The sequence below is a fragment of the Loxodonta africana genome, chromosome 22 (genome assembly GCF_030014295.1).
Source record: "Loxodonta africana isolate mLoxAfr1 chromosome 22, mLoxAfr1.hap2, whole genome shotgun sequence".
NCBI classification, from domain to species: Eukaryota; Metazoa; Chordata; class Mammalia; order Proboscidea; family Elephantidae; genus Loxodonta; species Loxodonta africana.
In genome coordinates this window covers 70,559,765-70,579,790 of record NC_087363.1, presented here as the reverse complement: position 1 = coordinate 70,579,790, position 20,026 = coordinate 70,559,765, and the positions used below count along the sequence as shown (strand labels likewise).

Sequence of the window (20,026 nt, the reverse complement as noted above, 5' to 3'; positions counted from 1 at the left end):
GGAGTTAGTTTTTGTGCACGATGTGAGGTATGGGTCCTGTTTCATTTTTTTGCAGATGGATATCCAGTTATGCCAGCACCATTTGTTAAAAAGACTATCTTTTCCCCAATTAACTGACACTGGGCCTTTGTCAAATATCAGCTGTTCCTATGTGGATGGATTTATATCTGGGTTCTCAATTCCATTCCATTGTCTATGTGCCTGTTGTTGTACCAGTACCAGGCTGTTTTGACTACTGTGGCTGTATAATGTGTTCTAAAATCTGGTAGAGTGAGGCCTCCCACTTTGTTCTTTGTCAGTAATGCTTTACTTATCTGGGGCTTCTTTCCCATCCATAGGAAGTTGGTGATGTGTTTCTCCATCACATTAAAAAATGTCTTTGGAATTTGGATTGGGAGTGCATTGTATGTATCGATGGCTTTTGGTAGAAGAGACATTTTTACTATGTTAAGTCTCCTATCCATGAGCAAGGTATGTTTTTCCACTTATGTAGGTCCCTTTTGGTTTCTTGCAGTAGTACCTTGTAGTTTTCTTTGTATAGATCTTCTACATCTTTGGTAAGATTTATTTGTAAGCATTTTATCTTCTTGGAGGCCACTGTGAATAGTACTGATTTGGTGATTTCCTCTTCGGTGTTCTTTTTGTTGGTGTAGAGGAATCCAGGTGATTTTTGTATGTTTATCTTGTAACCTGATACTCTGCTGAACTATTAGTTTCAGTAGTTTTCTGGAGGATTCCTTAGGGTTTTCTGTGTATAAAAATCATGTTGTCTGCAAATAGAGATACTTTTACTTCTTCCTTGCCGATCTTGATACCCTTTATTTCTGTGTCTAGCCTGATTGCTCTGGCTAGGACCTCCAGCACAACGTTGAATAAGAGTGGTAATAAAGGGCATCCTTGTCTGGTTCCCATTCTCAAGGGAAATGCTTTCAGGCTCTCTCCATTTAGGATGATGTTGGCTGTTGGCGTTGTATAAATACCCTTTATTATGTTGAGGAGTTTTCCTTCTGCTCTTATTTTGCTGAGAGTTTTTATCACGAATGGGTGTTGGACTTTGTCAACTGCCTTTTCTGCATCAATTGATAAGATCATGTGGTTTTTGTCTTTTGTTTTATTTATATGGTGGATTACATTAATGGTTTTTCTAATACTGAACCAACCTTGCATACCTGGTATAAATCCCACTTGGTCGTGGTGGATTATTTTTTTGATATGTTGTTGAATTCTATTGGCTAGAATTTTGTTGAGGATTTTTGCATCTATGTTCATGAGGGATATAGATCTGTAATTTTCTTTTTCGTGCAGTCTTTACCTGGTTTTGGTGTCAGGGATATGCTGGCTTCATAGAATGAGTTAGGGGGTATTCCATCGTTTTCTGTGCTTTGAAATACCTTTAGTAGTAGTGGTGTTAACTCTTCTCTGAAAGTTTGGTAGAACTCTGCAGTGAATCCATCCGGGACAGGGCTTTTTTTTTTGTTGGGAGTTTTTTGATTACCTTTTCAATCTCTTTTTTTTTTTGTTATGCGTCTGTTTAGTTGTTCTACTTCTGTTCGTGTTAGTTTAGGTTGGCAGTGTGTTTCCAGGAATTCATCCATTTCTTCTAGGTTTTCAAATTTGTTAGAGTACAATTTTTCGTAGTAATCTGATATTATTCTTTTAATTTCAGTTGGGTCTGTTGTGATATGGCCCATCTCTTTTCTTATTCAGGTTATTTGTTTCCTTTCCTGTATTTCTTTTGTCAGTCTGGCCAATGGTTTATCAATTTTGTTAATTTTGTCAGAGAACCAGCTTTTGGCTTTGTTCATTCTTTCAGTTGTTTTTCTTTTTTCTAAATCCTTTAATTCTCCTCTAATTTTTATTATTTGTTTTCTTCTGGTACCTGACAGACTTGTTGCTCTCTTTCTATTTGTTCAGGTTGTAGGGACACTTCTCTGATTTTGGCACTTTCTTCTTTATGTATGTGTGCATTTATTGATATAAACCGACCTGCGAGCACTTCTTTCGCTGTGTCCCAAAGATTTTGATAGGAAGTGCTTTCAGTCTCGTTGCATTCTATGAATTTCTTTATTCCCTCCTTAATGTCTTCTATAACCCAATCTTTTTTGAGCAGCGTGTTGTTCAGTTTCCAAGTATTTGATTTCTTTTCCCTAATTTTTCTGTTATTGATTTCTACTTTTACGGCCTTATGGTCTGAGAAGATGCTTCACAATATTTCGATGTTTTGGATCCTGCAGAGGTTTGTTTTATGACCTAATATGTCATCTGTTCTAGAGAATGTTCCATGTGCGCTAGAAAAAAAAGTATACTTTGCAGCTGTTGGGTGCAGTGTTCTGTATACGTCTGTGAGGTCAATTTGGTTGATTGTAGCAATTAGATCTTCCGTGTATCTCTTGAGCTTCTTACTGGATGTCCTATCCTTCACTGAAAGTGGTGTATTGAAGTGTCCTACTATAATTGTGAAGGTGTCTATCTCACTTTGCAATTCTGTTGAAGTTTGTTTTATGTATCTTGCAGTCCTGTCATTGGGTGCTTAAATATTTAATATGGTGATATCTTCCTGGTCAATTGTCCTTTTAATCAGTATGTAGTGTCCTTCTTTATCCTTTGTGGTGGATTTAACTTTAAAGTCTATTTTGTCAGAAATTAATATTGCCACTTTTGCTCTTTTTTTATTGTTGTTTGCTTGATATATTTTTTCCATCCTTTGAGTTTTTGTTTGTGAGTCTAAGCAGTGTCTCTTGTAGGCAGGATATAGACGGGTCGTGGTTTTTTATCCAGGCTGTGACTCTCTCTTTATTGGTGCATTTAGTCTGTTTACATTCAGCGTAATTATAGATACATATGAGTTTACTGCTGTAATTTTGATGCTTTTTTTGTATGTCTTGTTGACAGTTTCTCTTTTCCACTTACGTTTTTGTGCTGAGATGTTTTTCTTTGTTAAAGTAGTTAAATTTATTTTTGCTGAGTCATTATGTTTATCTTGATTTTTATTTTGAAGTATGGAATTGTTAGACCTCTTTGTGGTTACCTTAATATTTACCCCTATTTTTCTAAGTAAAAACGTAACTTGTATCGTCGTATATTGCCTTGGTTTCCTCTCCATATGGAAGATCTGTGCCTCCTGTATTTAGTGTTTCTTTTTTGATTATTGTAATCTTTTACATAATGACATCAGTGATTCTCTGTTTTAAGCTTTTTTTTTTAATTAATCTTATTTTGTTTTTGTGATTTTCCTGAGTTTATATCAGGATGTTCTGTGACCTTTTGTTGGTATCTGATATTATTGATTTTCTGACCAAAGAATTTCCTTTAGTGATTCTTGTAGTTTTGGTTTGGTTTTTGCAAATTCTCTAAGCTTGTGTTTATCTGTAATGTCCGAATTTCACCTTCATATTTGAGAGAGAGTTTTGCTGGATATATGATCCTTGGCTGGCAAATTTTCTCCTTTAGTGTACTGTATATGTCATCCCATTGCCTTCTTGACTGCATGGTTTCTGCCGAGTAGTCTGAACTTATTGATTCTCCTTTGTAGGTGACTTTTCTTTTATCCCTGGCTGCTTTTAAAATTTTCTCTTTATATTTGGTTTTCGCAAGTTTGATGATAATATGTCTTGGTGATTTTCTTTTGAGATCTGTTTGTATGGGGTTCGGTGAGCATCTTGGATAGATATCCTTTCATTTTTCATGATGCCAGGGAAGTTTGCTGCCCACAGATCTTCAACTATTCTTTCTCTGTATTTTCTGTTACCCCTCTCTGTTGTGGAACTCCAGTCACACGCAAGTTATTCTTCTTGGTAGAGTCCCACATGATTCTTAGGATTTCTTCATTTTTTAAAATTCTTTTATCTGATTTTTCTTCAACTGTATTGGTGTCAATTGCTTTATCCTCCCTCTCCCCCACTCTGCATTCCAATTCCTTGATTTTGCTTCTCTGACTTCCTACTGAGTTGCCTAATTCTGTAATTTTATTGTTAATCTTTTGGATTTCTGAATCCTGTCTCTATGGATTCTTGCAGCTTATTAAATTTTTCACTATATTCTTGAATAATCTTTTTTTTTTTTTTTTTTCCTTCAACTGCTTTATCTGTGTGTTCCTTGGCTTTTTCTGTAGATTGCCTTTTTTCATTTTTGAGGTCATCCCTGATGTCTTGAAGCATTTTGTGTATTAGTTTTTTATATTCTACATCTGATAATTCCAGGAATGTATCTTCATTTGGGAAAGATTTCGATTCTTTGATTTGGGGGTTTGTAGAAGCAATCATGGTCTGCTTCTTTATGTGATTGGATATCGACTGCTGTCTCCAAGCCATCTATAAGATATTGTAATGATTTATTTTATATTTTCTGAGTCTTCTTGTTTTGTTTCAGTACACCCAGATGGGTTACTAGATTGCACTATCTTGATTGTTGTAGCCTTTGAATCACTTATGTCCTGTTACCAGCTGATTTGAGCTGTTACCAGATATATGAGCCTATGAGTCCCTTCACTGTTCTTGAATAGAATCAGCTTAGGTGTCCTGATAGTGGGTCACCTAGTGTGTGATGTAGGCTGTCGCCTGTTAACTTAGAGGAGTAGTGGTGATGGTTTTATGCACCAGATTCTAGTAGCAGCAGGGGGTCACTCTGAGGAGGGCAGGATGCTCACAGCCTTCCCCCATGTGCCAGTGAGGTAGGAGTGTCTCTATTCTCTAGAGCATGCTGGTGGTTGAGCTCCACAGCTGTACCTTAGGCACCCAGTGCTTGGTAGGTGTCACTATCCTCAGACCCCTTTAGCAGGTGGCTAGGTGGTGTGGGTGAAGCTTCAGCCCTCAGTTCCCTGCTGTGGATCAGTGAGGGCTCTGTTTAATAGGTAGAGAGGTATCAGACCTCCAAAACTTGCCTTTCCATTGCTCAGCTAAAACAATTACAGTCAAATCTCTATCAGAATTGCCTTTGCATTATAATAGCCACCTGGTTCCCTGTAAGGATGAAAGCCAAAGACTGCATCTCTTATGCTTGGCTGGAGCTGGTTCTGTATTATTATTCCAGTTTAGGGAAATCAGGGAAGGATTTTTCCCCCTGATTGTTAATTGCTGTTTCTCTCAAGCCAGGAGAATGGGTTAGAAAAAAAAAATGAAAATCCCACAGAGTACTTCACTCCCTAGCCCAGGTAATTCCAGTGTTAATGAAGCCAGCTGGGGCAGGGAGGGAAGGGATCAGATAGATAGGAGAGAGTAGTGTGGCAGGATAGACAAAGTTACTTGTTTGGTGAGGACTGTTTTATCTGAGATTCCAGAGGGGTGTGTAGCCTGTGTGCGGTGGCTGGGTCGAGATTGCCCCCGTAGGTTAGGGCTGTGTCCCATGCTCACGCCTATCAGGAAGCTATGATCAGCTCCTCCGCGCTTAGTCCAAAGCCCAGCACCAAGGTTTTCTGGGTGGGATGCTGCGCTCCAGGCTCCGAAACCAGTCACTTCCCCGTGGCTTCTCGTTCTCCTGTCAGCCGCATCGGTTGCAGCCTGTGTGTGCTGGAGGGGTCCCCGCCAAGGTTACTCAAGGGGATTAGGGCTGCGTCCCATGCTTGGTTCGTCTCAGTAATCCACGATTAGCACCACCACACCGGCTCCAGGGAATCGTGAGGGCTCAAGGCTGTGGCGCGGCACGCTGGCTCCAGAAGTGATTGCTGCTTCAGTGCGCGGCTTTTCGCTCCCCTGGTACTCAGGTCAACTCCTTAGTTCTGTGTTTGATGGTCAGGGTTTGTAGATTGTCATGTATGTAATCGATTCATTTCTCTTTTCGAGTCTTTGTTGCAAGAGGGATCAGCGGAAGCTTCTACCTAGTCAGCCATCCTGTTCCCCTCAAGTTGCTCTTACCTAAAAACCTAGTGCCATCGAGTCGATTCCAACTCATAATGACCCTATAGGACAGAGTAGAACTGCCCTGTAGAGTTTCCAAGGAGTGCCTGGCTGAAGTTGCTCTTAGTTACACATAAAAATAAGCCTAGAGAATTATTAGTCATTCTTTTATTGGAATTAATAAAGAACTTAATTTTTGGATCTGTTTGCTGTCTACTAGGAGGATAGGCCATAGATCATATTTTGAGAGTCACTAATCTGAAGAAATCAAAGGCAAACACTCATACATGTGAAAAATTTTCAAAAAGTTGAAGATTTAGAGATAGTCAATAGATGAATCTTTGAAGAAGGAGCCAGGGAGTTCAGGAGGAAACAAAGATAGTGTATTATCACCTAAGTCCGGGGGTAAGAGTGTTTCTGGGAAGACATTGATCCACTATGTCCAGTACTGCTGATAGGTCAGATTTGGACATGAGAGACTGGAAAGTATTATGTACATAAACATGGAGGTCTTTGATCTTGTCAAGAGAGTGTCATTAGAGCAGTAGAGGTTGAAGACAAACTGAAATTATGGTAGAAGGTGATGAAATGGATCCAACAAACGGAGACAGTTTTTAAAAAGTTAAGCTATGAAAGGGAAGAGATTGTATGATAGTGGCCAGTGGAAGACAGCAAATCAGGGGTAGTCCTTCCTTCCTCTCTCCTTCCTTTCTTTCGTTCCTTTCTTTTTTAATGAAAGAGGTTGAGCAGTGTGTAATTGGTAGTACATGTTTCTTGAGAAGGGTGAAGGGCATGAGATACAGAGTGAGGTAAAAGAAAACACATCTTTTAGATATTAGAAGGAAGAAAGTTTAGATGGTATGAGGCAAGATGGGTAGAGCCTAGGAGAAGAGAGAGGAGGTAGTCGGTGGTTTGGAAAGATGAGAAGATTTTGTAATAGTTGCTGTAGAGATTGGGAAGACACGAGTGCTAGACATAGTTAGGACCAGCTTAGGTTGGTGGTGTTAACAAGAATGAATACATGGAACCCAGTCTGGATGGAAAGTGGAGGGATCAGAGGCTTAGAATTCCCATGAAGAGGAAGACTAGTTGTAATGGTAATAGTTACACTGGCAACCCAGAAGGAAAAGATTTGGTCAGACTGGTATAGTTGAATTAGCAACTTTGGAGGCGTGTTGGCTTTGGGTGATGGAAGATAAAGAACTCAGGTTGCAGACCAGTAACCCACAGGCCATATTCTGCCTTACGTTTTAATTTTGGCCAAATATATATATTTTTTAATTTATTTGCTAAAATCAGATTTTCCATAAAAGTTGGATTTTTGCCTTATGTTTGAGGGATGGATCATCTAATAAAGCATTGAGCTTACATTCCTGAAGTCCTGAAAGGTAATAGTTCTTGGAGCTGGAGGAGCAGCTGCCCCTTTTAAATTAGGTCTGTTGAATGTGCTTCAATTCCCACCACTCCCTATTTGATTACTTCTACTTCCCATCACACTTTACCTGCCAGATTACTACAGACAGATTTGAGTTTGGTACTGACTACAGGTCTAGGGCATAATTGAGAATGAGTGGCCAAGGTAAAGTAGAGAAGGCCGTTGAGACGAGGTGGTCAAAGAACTGAAAGCCAGGGGTGTCCAGAGGATGTTCCACGTGAGTATTGAAGTCATCTAAGTTAAGGGTAAAAGATGAAGTGCAGAGAAGAACCTGTTACCAACGTCTTCCAACACTTGAGCATGTTGTCCAGCTGGTCCACATACATTAGCTCCCAGGAAGTGTAAAAAATATACATATATACATATATGTATTTTTACACTGTGATAAAATCACATAACAGAGTTCTAAAGGAGCAGAAGTGTTAGTAGAGGGCAGAGGAGTGATGGTTAGAAAGTAGTATTGGAAAGCCAGAAGGACTTTAGTAACAAATAGGAAATGAAGGATGGGCTAGAGGTGAAGATAATTTTAGAATAATTGGCCTAAGAGACTAGAAGAGTAGTGATGCCACTGAACACAGTGGGGAAAGGTGAGCGAGTTTCCGGGAGAAGACCTGGGGCACGCAGTTAGACCTGCTCCAGGAGCAGTTGGCACTGCAAGACTTGGAGTGCTTGTGCACAGACTAAAATTTCTATTAGAGTTGGGTGTTGTGAGGATACTCGAATATATGAAATAATGTCTAAATCCTCTGACACCTCAAGAACTGTTATTTTCTATCTTTAGTTGCAAAACTATGAATGAAAGTCATCCATTTAAAATAGAATGAAAATGTTCTTTGCTCTACATTTATTTGCAGTATAGAAAGCACCATTGCTGGTCATTTCTACTGTATTTTTCAATACAGTGGATGTTGGTTTAAATCTGTGTCTCCTCAGCTTGTGTTCGAATGTAGTGCTACAACAATCTAGTTTCAACTGGAAATAAGCGAGTACACTAGAGAGTGTAGGCACATTTTGAAATCATCTTGTCCGTAAGGTACCCTTATGAGAGGAACTTGCCATGTACTCAGCTGTGTACTGTAAAGGTAGAAAAACAGGAAGACTCCTTCTGCTTCTAGTAAATGAATGGACTTGATCACTAATAAGAACAGTTGCTGTGTTCTGAGAGTTTTTCAGCAGTGTAAGAGAATATTAGGACATTTTGCTGCTAGATGTAAAGAGAACGAATTTTTAAAATCACTTAGAGGAGGCAGGGCCAAGATGACCGACTAGGTAGAAGCTACCTCAGATCCCTCTTGCAACAAAGACTCGGAAAAACAAGTGAATCGATCACATACATGACAGTCTACGAACCCCGACCATCAAACACAGATCTAAAGAGTTAACCTGAGTGACAGAGACTCAGCCAGTGCAAGCAGGCTGCACACTGACGCAGCTAAGGAGAGAACGAGCAATCATGGGGAAGCAGCGACTGTTTTCGGACTCTGGAGCCAGCGTCCCAGTCATAAAACCTTGGCGCTGGGCTTTGGACTGGGAGCGGAGGAACTGACCACGGCTTCTGAGACAGCACAAGCACAGGACGCAGGCCTGACCCTCAGGGGCAGTCTCTACCCAGCCAACACACACAGGCTGCACGCCCCTCGGGAATCCCAGATAAAACAGTCCGCAACAAGCAAGATTAGTAACTTTGTATATATTCCGGAGTGCTACCCTCTCCTCTCTATCTGATCCCTCCCCTTCCCAGGCGGCTTCATTAACATTGGAATTTCCTGGGCCAGAGAGTGAAGTGCTCTGCGGTTTGTTTTTTTTGTTTTTGTCTTTTCCTAACCCATTCTCTTGGCCTGAGAGAAGCAGCTACAAAAAACCCAGGGGCCAAAACTCCTCCCCTGACTTCCTGAAATTGGACTAAAAATACAGAACCAGCTCCAGCCAAGCATTTGAGATCCACAGTCTTGGTCTTTCATCCCTACAGGCAACAAGGTGGCTATTATAATGCAAAGGCAATTCTAATAGTGATCTGACTGTAATTCTTTTAGCTGATTACTGGAAAGACAAGTTTCCCAGGTCTGATATCTCTACCTATTAAACAGAGCCCTCACTGACCCACACAGGGAACTGAGGGCTGAAGCTCCACCCAAACCACCTAGCCTCCTGCCATAGGGGTCTGAGGATAGTGACACCTACCAATCTGTAGAGGTACATGCATTGGGTGCCTAAGGTACAGCTGCAGAGCCCACCCACCAAAGTGCTTTAGAAATAGAGAACACCTACCTCACTGGCACTTGGGGGAAGCCTGTCCGCATCCTGCCCCTCCCCCGGAGCGTGACCCCCTACTACCTCTACAGTCTGGTGCAGACAACTATCACCACTACTCCTCTAAGTGAATAGGTGACAGTCTACACCACACACTTGGTGACTGAAAATCAGATTCTACTCAAGAATAGTGAATAGACTCTTAGGCTTATATATCTGGTAACAGCCCAAAACCAGCTGGTAATAGGACATAAGTGATTCAAAGGCTACAACAATCAAGACAGTGCAATCTAGTAGCCCATCTACGTATATTGAAAGAAAACAAGACTCAGTGAGCAAATATAAATCATTATAGTATCTTATAGTTGGCTCAGAGACAGTCGATATCAAACAACATAAACAAGCAGATCATGGTTGCTTCTACAGCTCCCCAAATTAAAGAATCAAAATCTTTCCCAAATGAAGATACAATCCTGGAATTGCCAGATACAGAATATAAAAAACTAATTTACAGAATGCTTCAAGACATCAGGGATGACCTTAAAAATGAAATAGGGCAATCTACAGAAAAAGCCAAGGAACACACTGATAAAGCAGTTGAAGAAATAAAAAAGATTATTCAAGAACATAGTGGAAAAATTAATAAGCTGCAAGAATCCGTAGAGAGACAGCATTCAGAAATACAAAAGATTAACAGTAAAACTACAGAATTAGACAACTCAATAGGAAGTCAGAGGAGCAGAATGGAGCAGTTGGAATGCAGAGCGGGGGAGTTGCAGAATAAGGCAATTGACACCAGTATAGTTGAAGAAAAATCAGATAAAAGAATTAAAAAAAATGAAAAAACCCTAAGAATCATGTGGGACTCTTATCAAGAAGAACAACTTGCGTGTGATTGGAGTTCCAGAACAGGGAGGGATGACAAAAAATACAGAAAGAATAGTTGAACATCTGTTGGCAGAAAACTTCCCTGACATCATGAAAGACGAAAGGATATCTATCCAAGATGCTCATCGAACCCCATATAAGATTGATCCAAAAAGAAAATCACCAAGGCGTATTATCATCAAACTTGCCAAAACCAAATATAAAGAGAAAATTTTAAAAGCAGCCAGGGATAAAAGAAAGGTCTCCTACAAAGGAGAATCAATAAGAATAAGTTCAGACTACTCGGCAGAAACCATGCAGTCAAGAAGGCAATGAGGTGACATATATAGAGCACTGAAGGAGAAAAACTGCCAGCCGAGGATCATATATCCAGCAAAACACTCTCTCAAATATGAAGGTGAAATTCAGACATTACAGATAAACACTAGCTTAGAGAATTTGCAAAAACCAAACCAAAGCTACAAGAAATACTAAAGGAATTTGGTCAGAAAATCATTAATATCAGATACCAACACAACACAGGGTCACAGAAGAGAACAACTCAAATAGGGAAATCACAAAAACAAATTAAGATTAAATTTAAAAAGAAAAAAATGCTCAAAACAAGGAATCATTGAAGTCAGTATGTAAAAGATCACAATAATCAAAAAGAGGGACTAAATACAGGAGGCATAAAACTGCCATATGGAGAGGAAAACAAGGCGATATAGGATGATAAAAGTTAGGTTTTTACTTAGAAAAATAGGGGTAAATATTAAGGTAACCACAAAGAGGTCTAACAATTCCATTACTCAAAATAAAAACCAAGAAAAACATAACGACTCAGCAAGCAAATTCAGCTACTATGAAAATGAGAAACACACAATTTACAAAGAAACGTCTCAGCCCAAAAAGTAAGTGGAAAAATGAAATTGTCAACAACACATAAAAAGGCATCAAAATGACAGCACTAAACACAAACTTATCTATAATTACACTGAATATAAATGGACTAAATGCACTAATAAAGAGATAGAGAGTCTCAGACTGGATAAAGAAACACGATCCGTCTATATGCTGCCTACAAGAGACACACCTTAGAGACACAAACAAAAACTCAAAGGATGGAAAAAATATATCAAGCAAACAACAATAAAAAAAGAGCAGGAGTGGCAATATTAATTTCTGACAAAATAGACTTTAAAGTTAAATCCACCACAAAGAATAAAGAAGGACACTACATAATAATTAAAGGGACAATTGACCGGGAAGATATCACCATATTAAACATTTAAGCACCCAGTGACAGGGCTGCAAGATACATAAAACAAACTTTAACAGAACTGAAAAGTGAGATAGACACCTCCACAATTATAGTAGGAAACTTAAACACACCACATTCGGAGAAGGACAGGACTTCCAATAAGAAGCTCAGTAGAGACATGGAAGACCTAATTGCTACAGTCAACCAACTTGACCTCATACACTTATACAGAACACTGCACCCAACAGCTGCAAAGTATGTGTTTTTTCTAGTGCACATGGAACATTCTCTAGAATAGATCACATATTAGGTCATAAAACAAACCTTTGCAGAATCCAAAACATCGAAATATTACCAAGCATCTTCTCAGACCACAAGGCCATAAAAGTGGAAATCAAAACAGAAAAATCAGGGAAAAGAAATCAGATACTTGAAACTGAACAATACCTTGCTCAAAAAAAGACTGGGTTATAGAAGACATTAAGGAGGGAATAAAGAAGTTCATAGAATGCAACGAGAGTGAAAACACTTCCTACCAAAACCTCTGGGACACAGCAAAAGCAGTGCTCAGAGGTCAGTTTATATTGATAAATGCACATACATAAAGAAGAAAGAACCAAAATCAGAGAACTGTCCCTACAACTTGGAACAAATAGAAAGTGAGCAACAAAAGAATCCATCAGGCATGAGAAGAAAACAAACAATAAAAATTAGAGCTGAACTAAATGAATTAGAGAACAGAAAAACAATTGAAAGAATTAACAAAGCCAAAAGCTGGTTCTTTGAAAAAATTAACAAAATTGATAAACCATTGGCCAGACTGACAAAAGAAATACGGGAAACAAATAACCCGAATAAGAAATGAGATGGGCCATATCACAATAGACCCAACTGAAATTAAAAGAATCATGTCAGATTATTACAAAAAAGTGTACTGTAACAAATTCGCAAACCTAGAAGAAATGGATGAATTCCTAGAAAAACACTACCTCCTTAAACTAACACAATCAGAAGTAGAACAACTAAATAGACCCATAACAAAAAAAGAGATTGAAAAGGTAATCAAAAAACTCCCAACAAAAAAAAGCCCTAGCCCGGATGGCTTCACTGCAGAGTTCTACCAAACTTTCAGAGAAGAGTTAACACCACTACTACTAAAGGTATTTCAAAGCATAGAAAATGATGGAATATTAACTAACTCATTCTATGAAGCCAGCATATCCCTGACACCAAAACCAGGTAAAGACACCACAAAAAAAGAAAATTACAGACCTATATCCCTCATGAACAGAGATGCAAAAATCCTCAACAAAATTCTAGCCAATAGAATTCAACAACATATCAAAAAAATAATCCACCACGACCAAGTGAGATTTATACCAGGTATGCAAGGTTGGTTCGGTATTAGAAAAACCATTAATGTAATCCACCATATAAATAAAACAAAAGACAAAAACCACATGATCTTATCAATTGATGCAGAAAAGGCATTTGATGAAGTCCAACACCCATTCATGATAAAAACTCTCAGCAAAATAGGTATTGAAGGAAAATTCCTCAACATAATAAAAGGCATCTATACAAAAGCAACAGCCAACATCATTCTAAATGGAGAGAACCTGAAAGCATTTCCCTTGAGAACAGGAACCAGACAAGAATGCCCTTTATCACCACTCTTATTCAACATTGTGCTAGAGGTCCTAGCCAGAGCAATTAGGCTAGACAAAGAAATAAAGGGCATCTGGATTGGCAAGGAAGAAGTAAAATTATATCTATTTGCAGAGGAAATGGTCTTATACACAGAAAACCCTAAGGAATCCTCCGGAAAACTACTGAAAGTAATAGAAGAGTTCTGCAGAGTATCAGGTTACAAGATAAACGTACAAAAATCACTTGGATTCCTCTGCACTAACAAAACGAACATCGAAGAGGAAATCACCAAATCAGTACCATTCACAGTAGCTCCCAAGAAGAAGAAATACTTAGGAATAAATCTTACCAAAGGTGTAAAAGACCTATACAAAGAAAACTACAAAGTACTAGTGCAAGAAACCAAAAGGGATCTACATAAGTGGGAAAACATACCTTGCTCATGGATAGAAGACTTAACATAGTAAAAATGTCTATTCTACCAAAAGTCACATATACATACCATGTACTTCCTATCCAAATTCCAATGACATTTTTTAATATGATGGAGAAACAAATCACCAACTTCATATGGAAGGGAAAGAAGCCCTGGATAAGTAAAGCATTACTGAAAAAGAAGAAGAAAGTGGGAGGTCTCACTCTACCTGATTTTAGAACATATTATACAGCCACAGTAGTCAAAACAGCGTAGTACCAGTGCAGCAACACGGACATAGACCAATGGAACGGAATTGAGAACCCAGATATAAATCCATCCACATATGAGCACCTGGTATTTGACCAAGGCCCAGTGCCAGTTAATTGGGGAAAAGATAGTCTTTTTAACAAATGGTGCTGGCATAACTGGATAGCCATTTGCAAAAAAATGAGACAGGACCCATACCTCACATCATGCACAAAAACTAACTCCAAGTGGATCAAAGACCTAAATATAAAGACTAAAACAATAAAGATCATGGAAGAAAAAATAGGGACAACGTTAGGAGCCCTAATACAAGGCATAAACAGAATAGAAAACATTACTAAAAATGGCAAAGAGAAACCAGATAACTGGGAGCTTCTAAAAATCAAACACCTATACTTATCTGAAGACTTCACCAAAAGAGTAAAAAGACTACCTACAGATTGGGAAAAATTTTCAGCTATGACATCTCCGACCAGCGCCTGATCTCTAAAATCTATAGGATTCTGTTAAAACTCAATCACAAAAAGATAAACAACCCAATCAAGACATGGGCAAAGGATATGAACACGCACTTCACTAAAGAAGATATTTAGGCGGCTAACAGATTCATGAGAAAATGCTCTCGATCATTACCCATTAGAGAAATGCAAATTAAAACTACGATGAGATTCCATCTCACTCCAACAAGGCTGGCATTAATCCAAAAAACACGAAACAATAAATGTTGAAGAGGCTGCGGAGAGATTTGAACTCTTATACACTGGTAGTGGGAATGTCAAATGGTACAACCACTTTGGAAATCTATCTGGCATTTTTTTAAAAAGTTAGAAATAGAACTACCATACAACCCAGAAATCCCACTCCTCAGAATATACCCTAGAGAAATAAGAGCCTTTACACGAACAGATATATGCACACCCATGTTTATTGCAGCACTGTTTACAATAGCAAAAAGCTGGAAGCAACCAAAGTGTCCATGAACAGATGAATGGTTAAATAAATTATGGTATATTCACACAATGGAATACTACGCATTGACAAAGAACCATGACGAATCTATGAAACATTTCATAACAGGGAGGAACCTGGAAAGCATTATGCTGAGTGAAATTAGTCAGATGCAAAAGGACAAATATTGTATAAGACGACTATTATAAGATCTTGAGAAGTAGTGTAAACTGAGAAGAACACATTCTTTTGTGGTTAGGAGAGCGGGGAGGGCGGGAGGGTGGGACAGGGTTATTTACTGATTAAGAGATAAGAACGACTTTAGGTGAAGGGAAGGACAGTACTCAATACAGGGAAGGTCAGCTCAACTGGACTGGACCAAAAGTAAAGAAGTTTCCGGGATAAACTGAATGCTTCAAAGGTCAGCGGAGCAAGGGCGGGGGTGTGGAGACTATGGCTTAAGGGGACTTCTGAGCCAATTGGCAAAATAAATTTTATTAAGAAAACATTCTGCTTCCCAGTTTGAAGTGTGGCGTCTGGGGTCTTACTAACAAGCGGCCATCTAAGATGCATTAATTGATCTCAACCCACCTGGATCAAAGGAGAATGAAGAACACCAAGGTCACACAATAACTATGAGCCCAAGAGACAGAAAGGGCCACATGAACCAAAGACTTACATCATCCTGAGACCAGAAGAAGTAGATGGTGCCCGGCCACAATCGATGACTGCCCTGACAGGGAGCACAACAGAGAACCCCTGAGGGAGCAGGAGAACAGTGGGATGCAGACCCCAAATTCTCATCAAAAGACCAGACTTAATGGTCTGACTGAGACTAGATGAATCTCGGGGGTCATGGTCCCCAAACCTTCTGTTGGCCCAGGACAGGAACCATTCCCGAAGACAACTCATCAGACGCGGAAGGGACTGGACAATGGGTTGGAGAGAGATGCTGAAGAAGAGCGAGCTACTTGTATCAGGTGGACACTTGAGACTGTGTTGGCGTCTCCTGTCTGGAGGGGAGATAGGAGAGTAGAGAGGGTTAGAAACTGGCAAAAGGGTCAGGAAAGAAGAGACTGAAAGGAGGGAGCAGGCTGACTCATTAGGGGGAGAGTAAATGGGAGTATGGAGTAAGGTGTATATAAGCTTATATGTCAGAAACTGACTTGATCTGTAAACTTTCACTTAAAGCACAATAAAAATTATTTTTAAAAAATTCACTTAGAAATATAGATCTAGTTTAAAGGTAGAACAGGAGGAAAACATAGCTAACCATGAAAATCTTGTTTAAATTGCACATGTATGGTGGTTAGGAGCCGTGTGGTGTGTATCATGCTTTGTATATTGTGACACTTAGTATTAAGTGATTTAAATAAATACAAAAGTTGTGAAGGAAAAATTGATTCAAGTTTGACATTCATTCAAAGTTATTGCTTACAGGATGGCACAATTATGTGATTGAGAAGTTATTTTTCTCACATTCTCCAGTACTAACGTATGTTTTCAGCAAGCAAGTTCAGGGGTTCAAGAATGATCAGGCGAGTACAAAGGTGTTACTCCAGGGTGCCAGCTGCTCAGCCAGACTTGTTCCTCAGATCCCTGCCCCCTCTTGATTGCAGATGCAGATTGTCCATTCTGTGTTCCCGGCTGGTGCTCTCGTCCTGAATGTCCACATCCACCGTGAACCCTTTTGAACATTTCATTCCAAAGCCCATAATAGAAACAGCTCTTCAGTAGCCCTCCTGTCACCCCCTACCCCCAGTCTCCCTTGGCCCTGTCAGATCATGGACACCTAAGCAGAGGGCATACCCAGCCCGACGTGTTCCCAGCCACTCCAGTCAGGAATGGAAGTGCTGAGAGGAGCAGCCCTGACTCGGGCCTTCCTCTGCACTGCTGCGTACAGCCCAGAGCTCCCCTTGGATCTGGGGTCCACAGGTGCAGAGAGGCGGGGAGTATGTGTCAGATCATTGGCTTGACCCTGTTCATTGTGGCAGCAGTTGTTTGTTTTGTTATTACCCTTAAAATTTATGTGGGTTGTTTACTTCTGATGTTTAAAAAATAATAGATTTGTGAAAGAAATAATTCAAATGGTACTAAATAAAGGATATAAAGTGAAAATCAAACTTCCTCCCACCTCTAAATCACATTTACCCTCTCAAGAGGCAGCCACTGTGGTTACCAGTTGCTTGTGTATTGGCCCATAGCTGATCTACATGTCTACAAGCAGGTATCCCATCCCCACCACCTTTCCCCCACATACGCTTTTTTATACAGTTGTTAGCGTACCAAGTACTGTTCTACCCCTTGGTATGGTGGGGTTAGATTTTACCTGCTATTTTACTTGGTATTTTTAATAATTTTTTAAGTATAGATTTACATATTTGTTTAAGTAACAGTTTTCTGTTTAAAAATTCAACTGAAGGGTTTCTGAAAGAATCTCTTTATAAAGGTATCTTACTTATAAGGTGATTTCAAAGATAGAGATGTGCCCAAGCTCTTGGGTTTGATTTACTTCAATTTCAGGGTCAGTTATTTCATCACTAAATCCAATATAAATTAATCTTGAAGACAGTAGAACATTTGCATTTGGGAGTCTGCTTATTTAGATGGAAAATATATGTTAAAAAAATATTTTAGATTAAGTATAGTTTTGGTAACGTTAAAATTTAATTTCTTGAGTTTTACTTAAATAATAAGTATGCTTTTAATAGGGCTAAGTTGTATTGACTGCACTTGAGCAAAATCTATTTGATTGTTACAAGTTCCATGACTGTAGAAATTGACTTCCAATGTTTGTTGTTTATGTTACATGTAATCCGTTGTATAACATATTGGCATGTACTTTTTTGCTTTATCCAGTGCTGCGTAGGATAATAAAAATAACTTTCAGTTTGATTCTCTACTTGTTGGGCATCTCCTGATTCACTGAGCCTTTCTCTCCCACCCCCTTGACGTGTATGTAACTCAGCTTAGTTCTTGTCATTGTGACACGGAATGAGTAAGAAGGGATATAGCAGACTGACTTGTGTGGTTTTCTCTAGCTTGTGTTATTTTTGTCCTATCTAAAGGAGCTCAGTCACTTTTGAGGAAGGATCATTTATCAGCTGCAATGATTTTTTAGTTGGGAATGTTTACCGTTTAAACAAACCTCTTTTTAATGTCTTTTCTGTCCATCTTTTGAGTAACATGCCAATACGAAGACCAGATGATAGTAGATGAAGACAAGAGGGTGGTAACTGTGATGGTGTTAGCTGCTGTCTGAGCGACTCCTAGGTTTATAGCTGTGCCTCAGGTTTTCATTTGGAAGGAATTCCCGATATGTGACACTCACCGGGGAAGTTTGTTTATTGTGCTCTGGATCATAAGGCGGGAAGAAATGGAAATGGCAGCTCCGGATAGAAGACTTGGGGAACAGACCCAGGCTGTGACTACCAGGTGTTTTTACTGCTTGTTATTCACCAGAGCATCCCTTGGTCAAGAGGGAGGTCTGTGTCACTGACTGAAGGGAAATGGTTGGTGAAGACATGGCTGTACCCAAGGGAGTGCCAGAGACACAGACTCCCAAAGGACCTAGAAATAAATAGGACAGAGGAACTTGGTTTTTTTTTTTTTTTTTTTGCTAACCCCTATAAGATACACGGACCATATGCATTTTTGTGTTTGTCAGTTTTAACTCGTTAACCTACTCCATTTCACTCATACACTTTCAAGATTTTGTGGTCTCAAAATCTGAATTTACTTAGTTGCTTTATTAATGTTGGTGATGCTTAATAAGTACGAAAGACAGGTACAGCATTGCTTATGAAGCTTCCAGTCATTTGAAGTTTCCCGCTTAATTGAATAGTAAAGAAATGTGTACAATATACTATTATTTTCTTGATTAAGAGAATATTAGTACCCTTCAGAAACTGTTGATAATGACCTTGCCTGATTTTGTTTTCTAGATCTTACAGTCTCTCTCAGCACCTACAAAAAATTTAGAACAGCAGGTGAACCATAGCCAACAGGGACATACAAATGCAAATGCAGTGCTGTTTAGCCAAGTGAAAGCAACTCCCGAGACGCACATGTTACAGCAGCAGCAGCAGCCCCCGCAGCCGCAGCCGCAGCAGCCCCCACAGCCGCACCACCCGGTCTTACACCTTCAGCCCCAGCAGCTCATGCAGCTCCAGCAGCAGCAGCAGCAACAGATTTCTCAGCAACCTTACCCCCAGCAACAGTCGCATCAGTTTTCACAGCAGCAGCAAGTCCATCAGCATCCGTTTCCACAGCAACAGCTACAGTTTCCCCAGCAGCAGCTGCACCCTCAGCAGCAGCTGCATCGCCCGCAGCAACAGCTACAGCCCTTCCAGCAACAGCATGCCCTTCAGCAACAGTTACATAAGCTGCAGCAACAGCAGCTGCAGCAGCAACAGTTAGCACAGCTACAGCAGCAGCAGCAGAACCTGCTCCAGCAGCAGCAGCAGCAGCAGCACATCCAGCATCAGCTACAGCAGCAGCAGCTGCAGCGCCTACACCAACAGCAGCAGCAACAGCAGATGCAAAGTCAGACGGCCCAGCACTTGAGTCAGACGGCCCAGACACTACAGCCTCAGGCCCCGCCCCAGCAGCCGCCCCAGCCGCCGCCGCCGCCCCAGCAGCCGCCCCAGCAGCAGCCGCACCAGCCGCCGCAGCCGCAGCCGCAGCTTTTTGGGCATGATCCAGCAGTGGAGAGTTAGTAACGTGGATTTTCTTCTTTCTCTCTTCTGACTTACACTTCCATAAATGCTTTGAGAGTATTTGGAGGCGGAGTAAGGATTCATATCAAAATATTTACTACAAGGTGGAGAGTGTGAATCCCATACCTAACAAAGAGTGTAACTATAATGGGATAGTTATACTTACTTTTGTACTTTGGGACATCATATACTGAAGTGAATATTGGTGTTATCTAGAATGTTGAGGCGAATACCAGAGCCGGCCCAGAGTATTTAATGGCCAGGGGTAAATGATGTTGGCTTTATTTTTTACTGATTATTTAACATAGACAATCAAGCTAGCCTATTTTTAGCAACGTACCGACATCACTGGAGGATACATCATGGTCAGGAATGATT

At 40.0% G+C, this 20,026-nt stretch overlaps 1 protein-coding gene across 6 annotated transcripts in view; it reads left to right on the top strand.

Moving 5' to 3' along the window:
- PAXIP1 (PAX interacting protein 1) overlaps positions 1 to 20,026 on the top strand; it is an 86,524-nt gene that overhangs the window by 31,544 nt on the left and 34,954 nt on the right. For all 6 annotated transcript variants that reach the window (XM_064275120.1, XM_064275117.1, XM_064275118.1 and 3 more), the window contains one exon: positions 18,875 to 19,643. In XM_064275120.1, the coding sequence (XP_064131190.1) occupies positions 18,875 to 19,643 (769 nt within the window). The remainder of the gene's footprint in view (positions 1 to 18,874; positions 19,644 to 20,026) is intronic.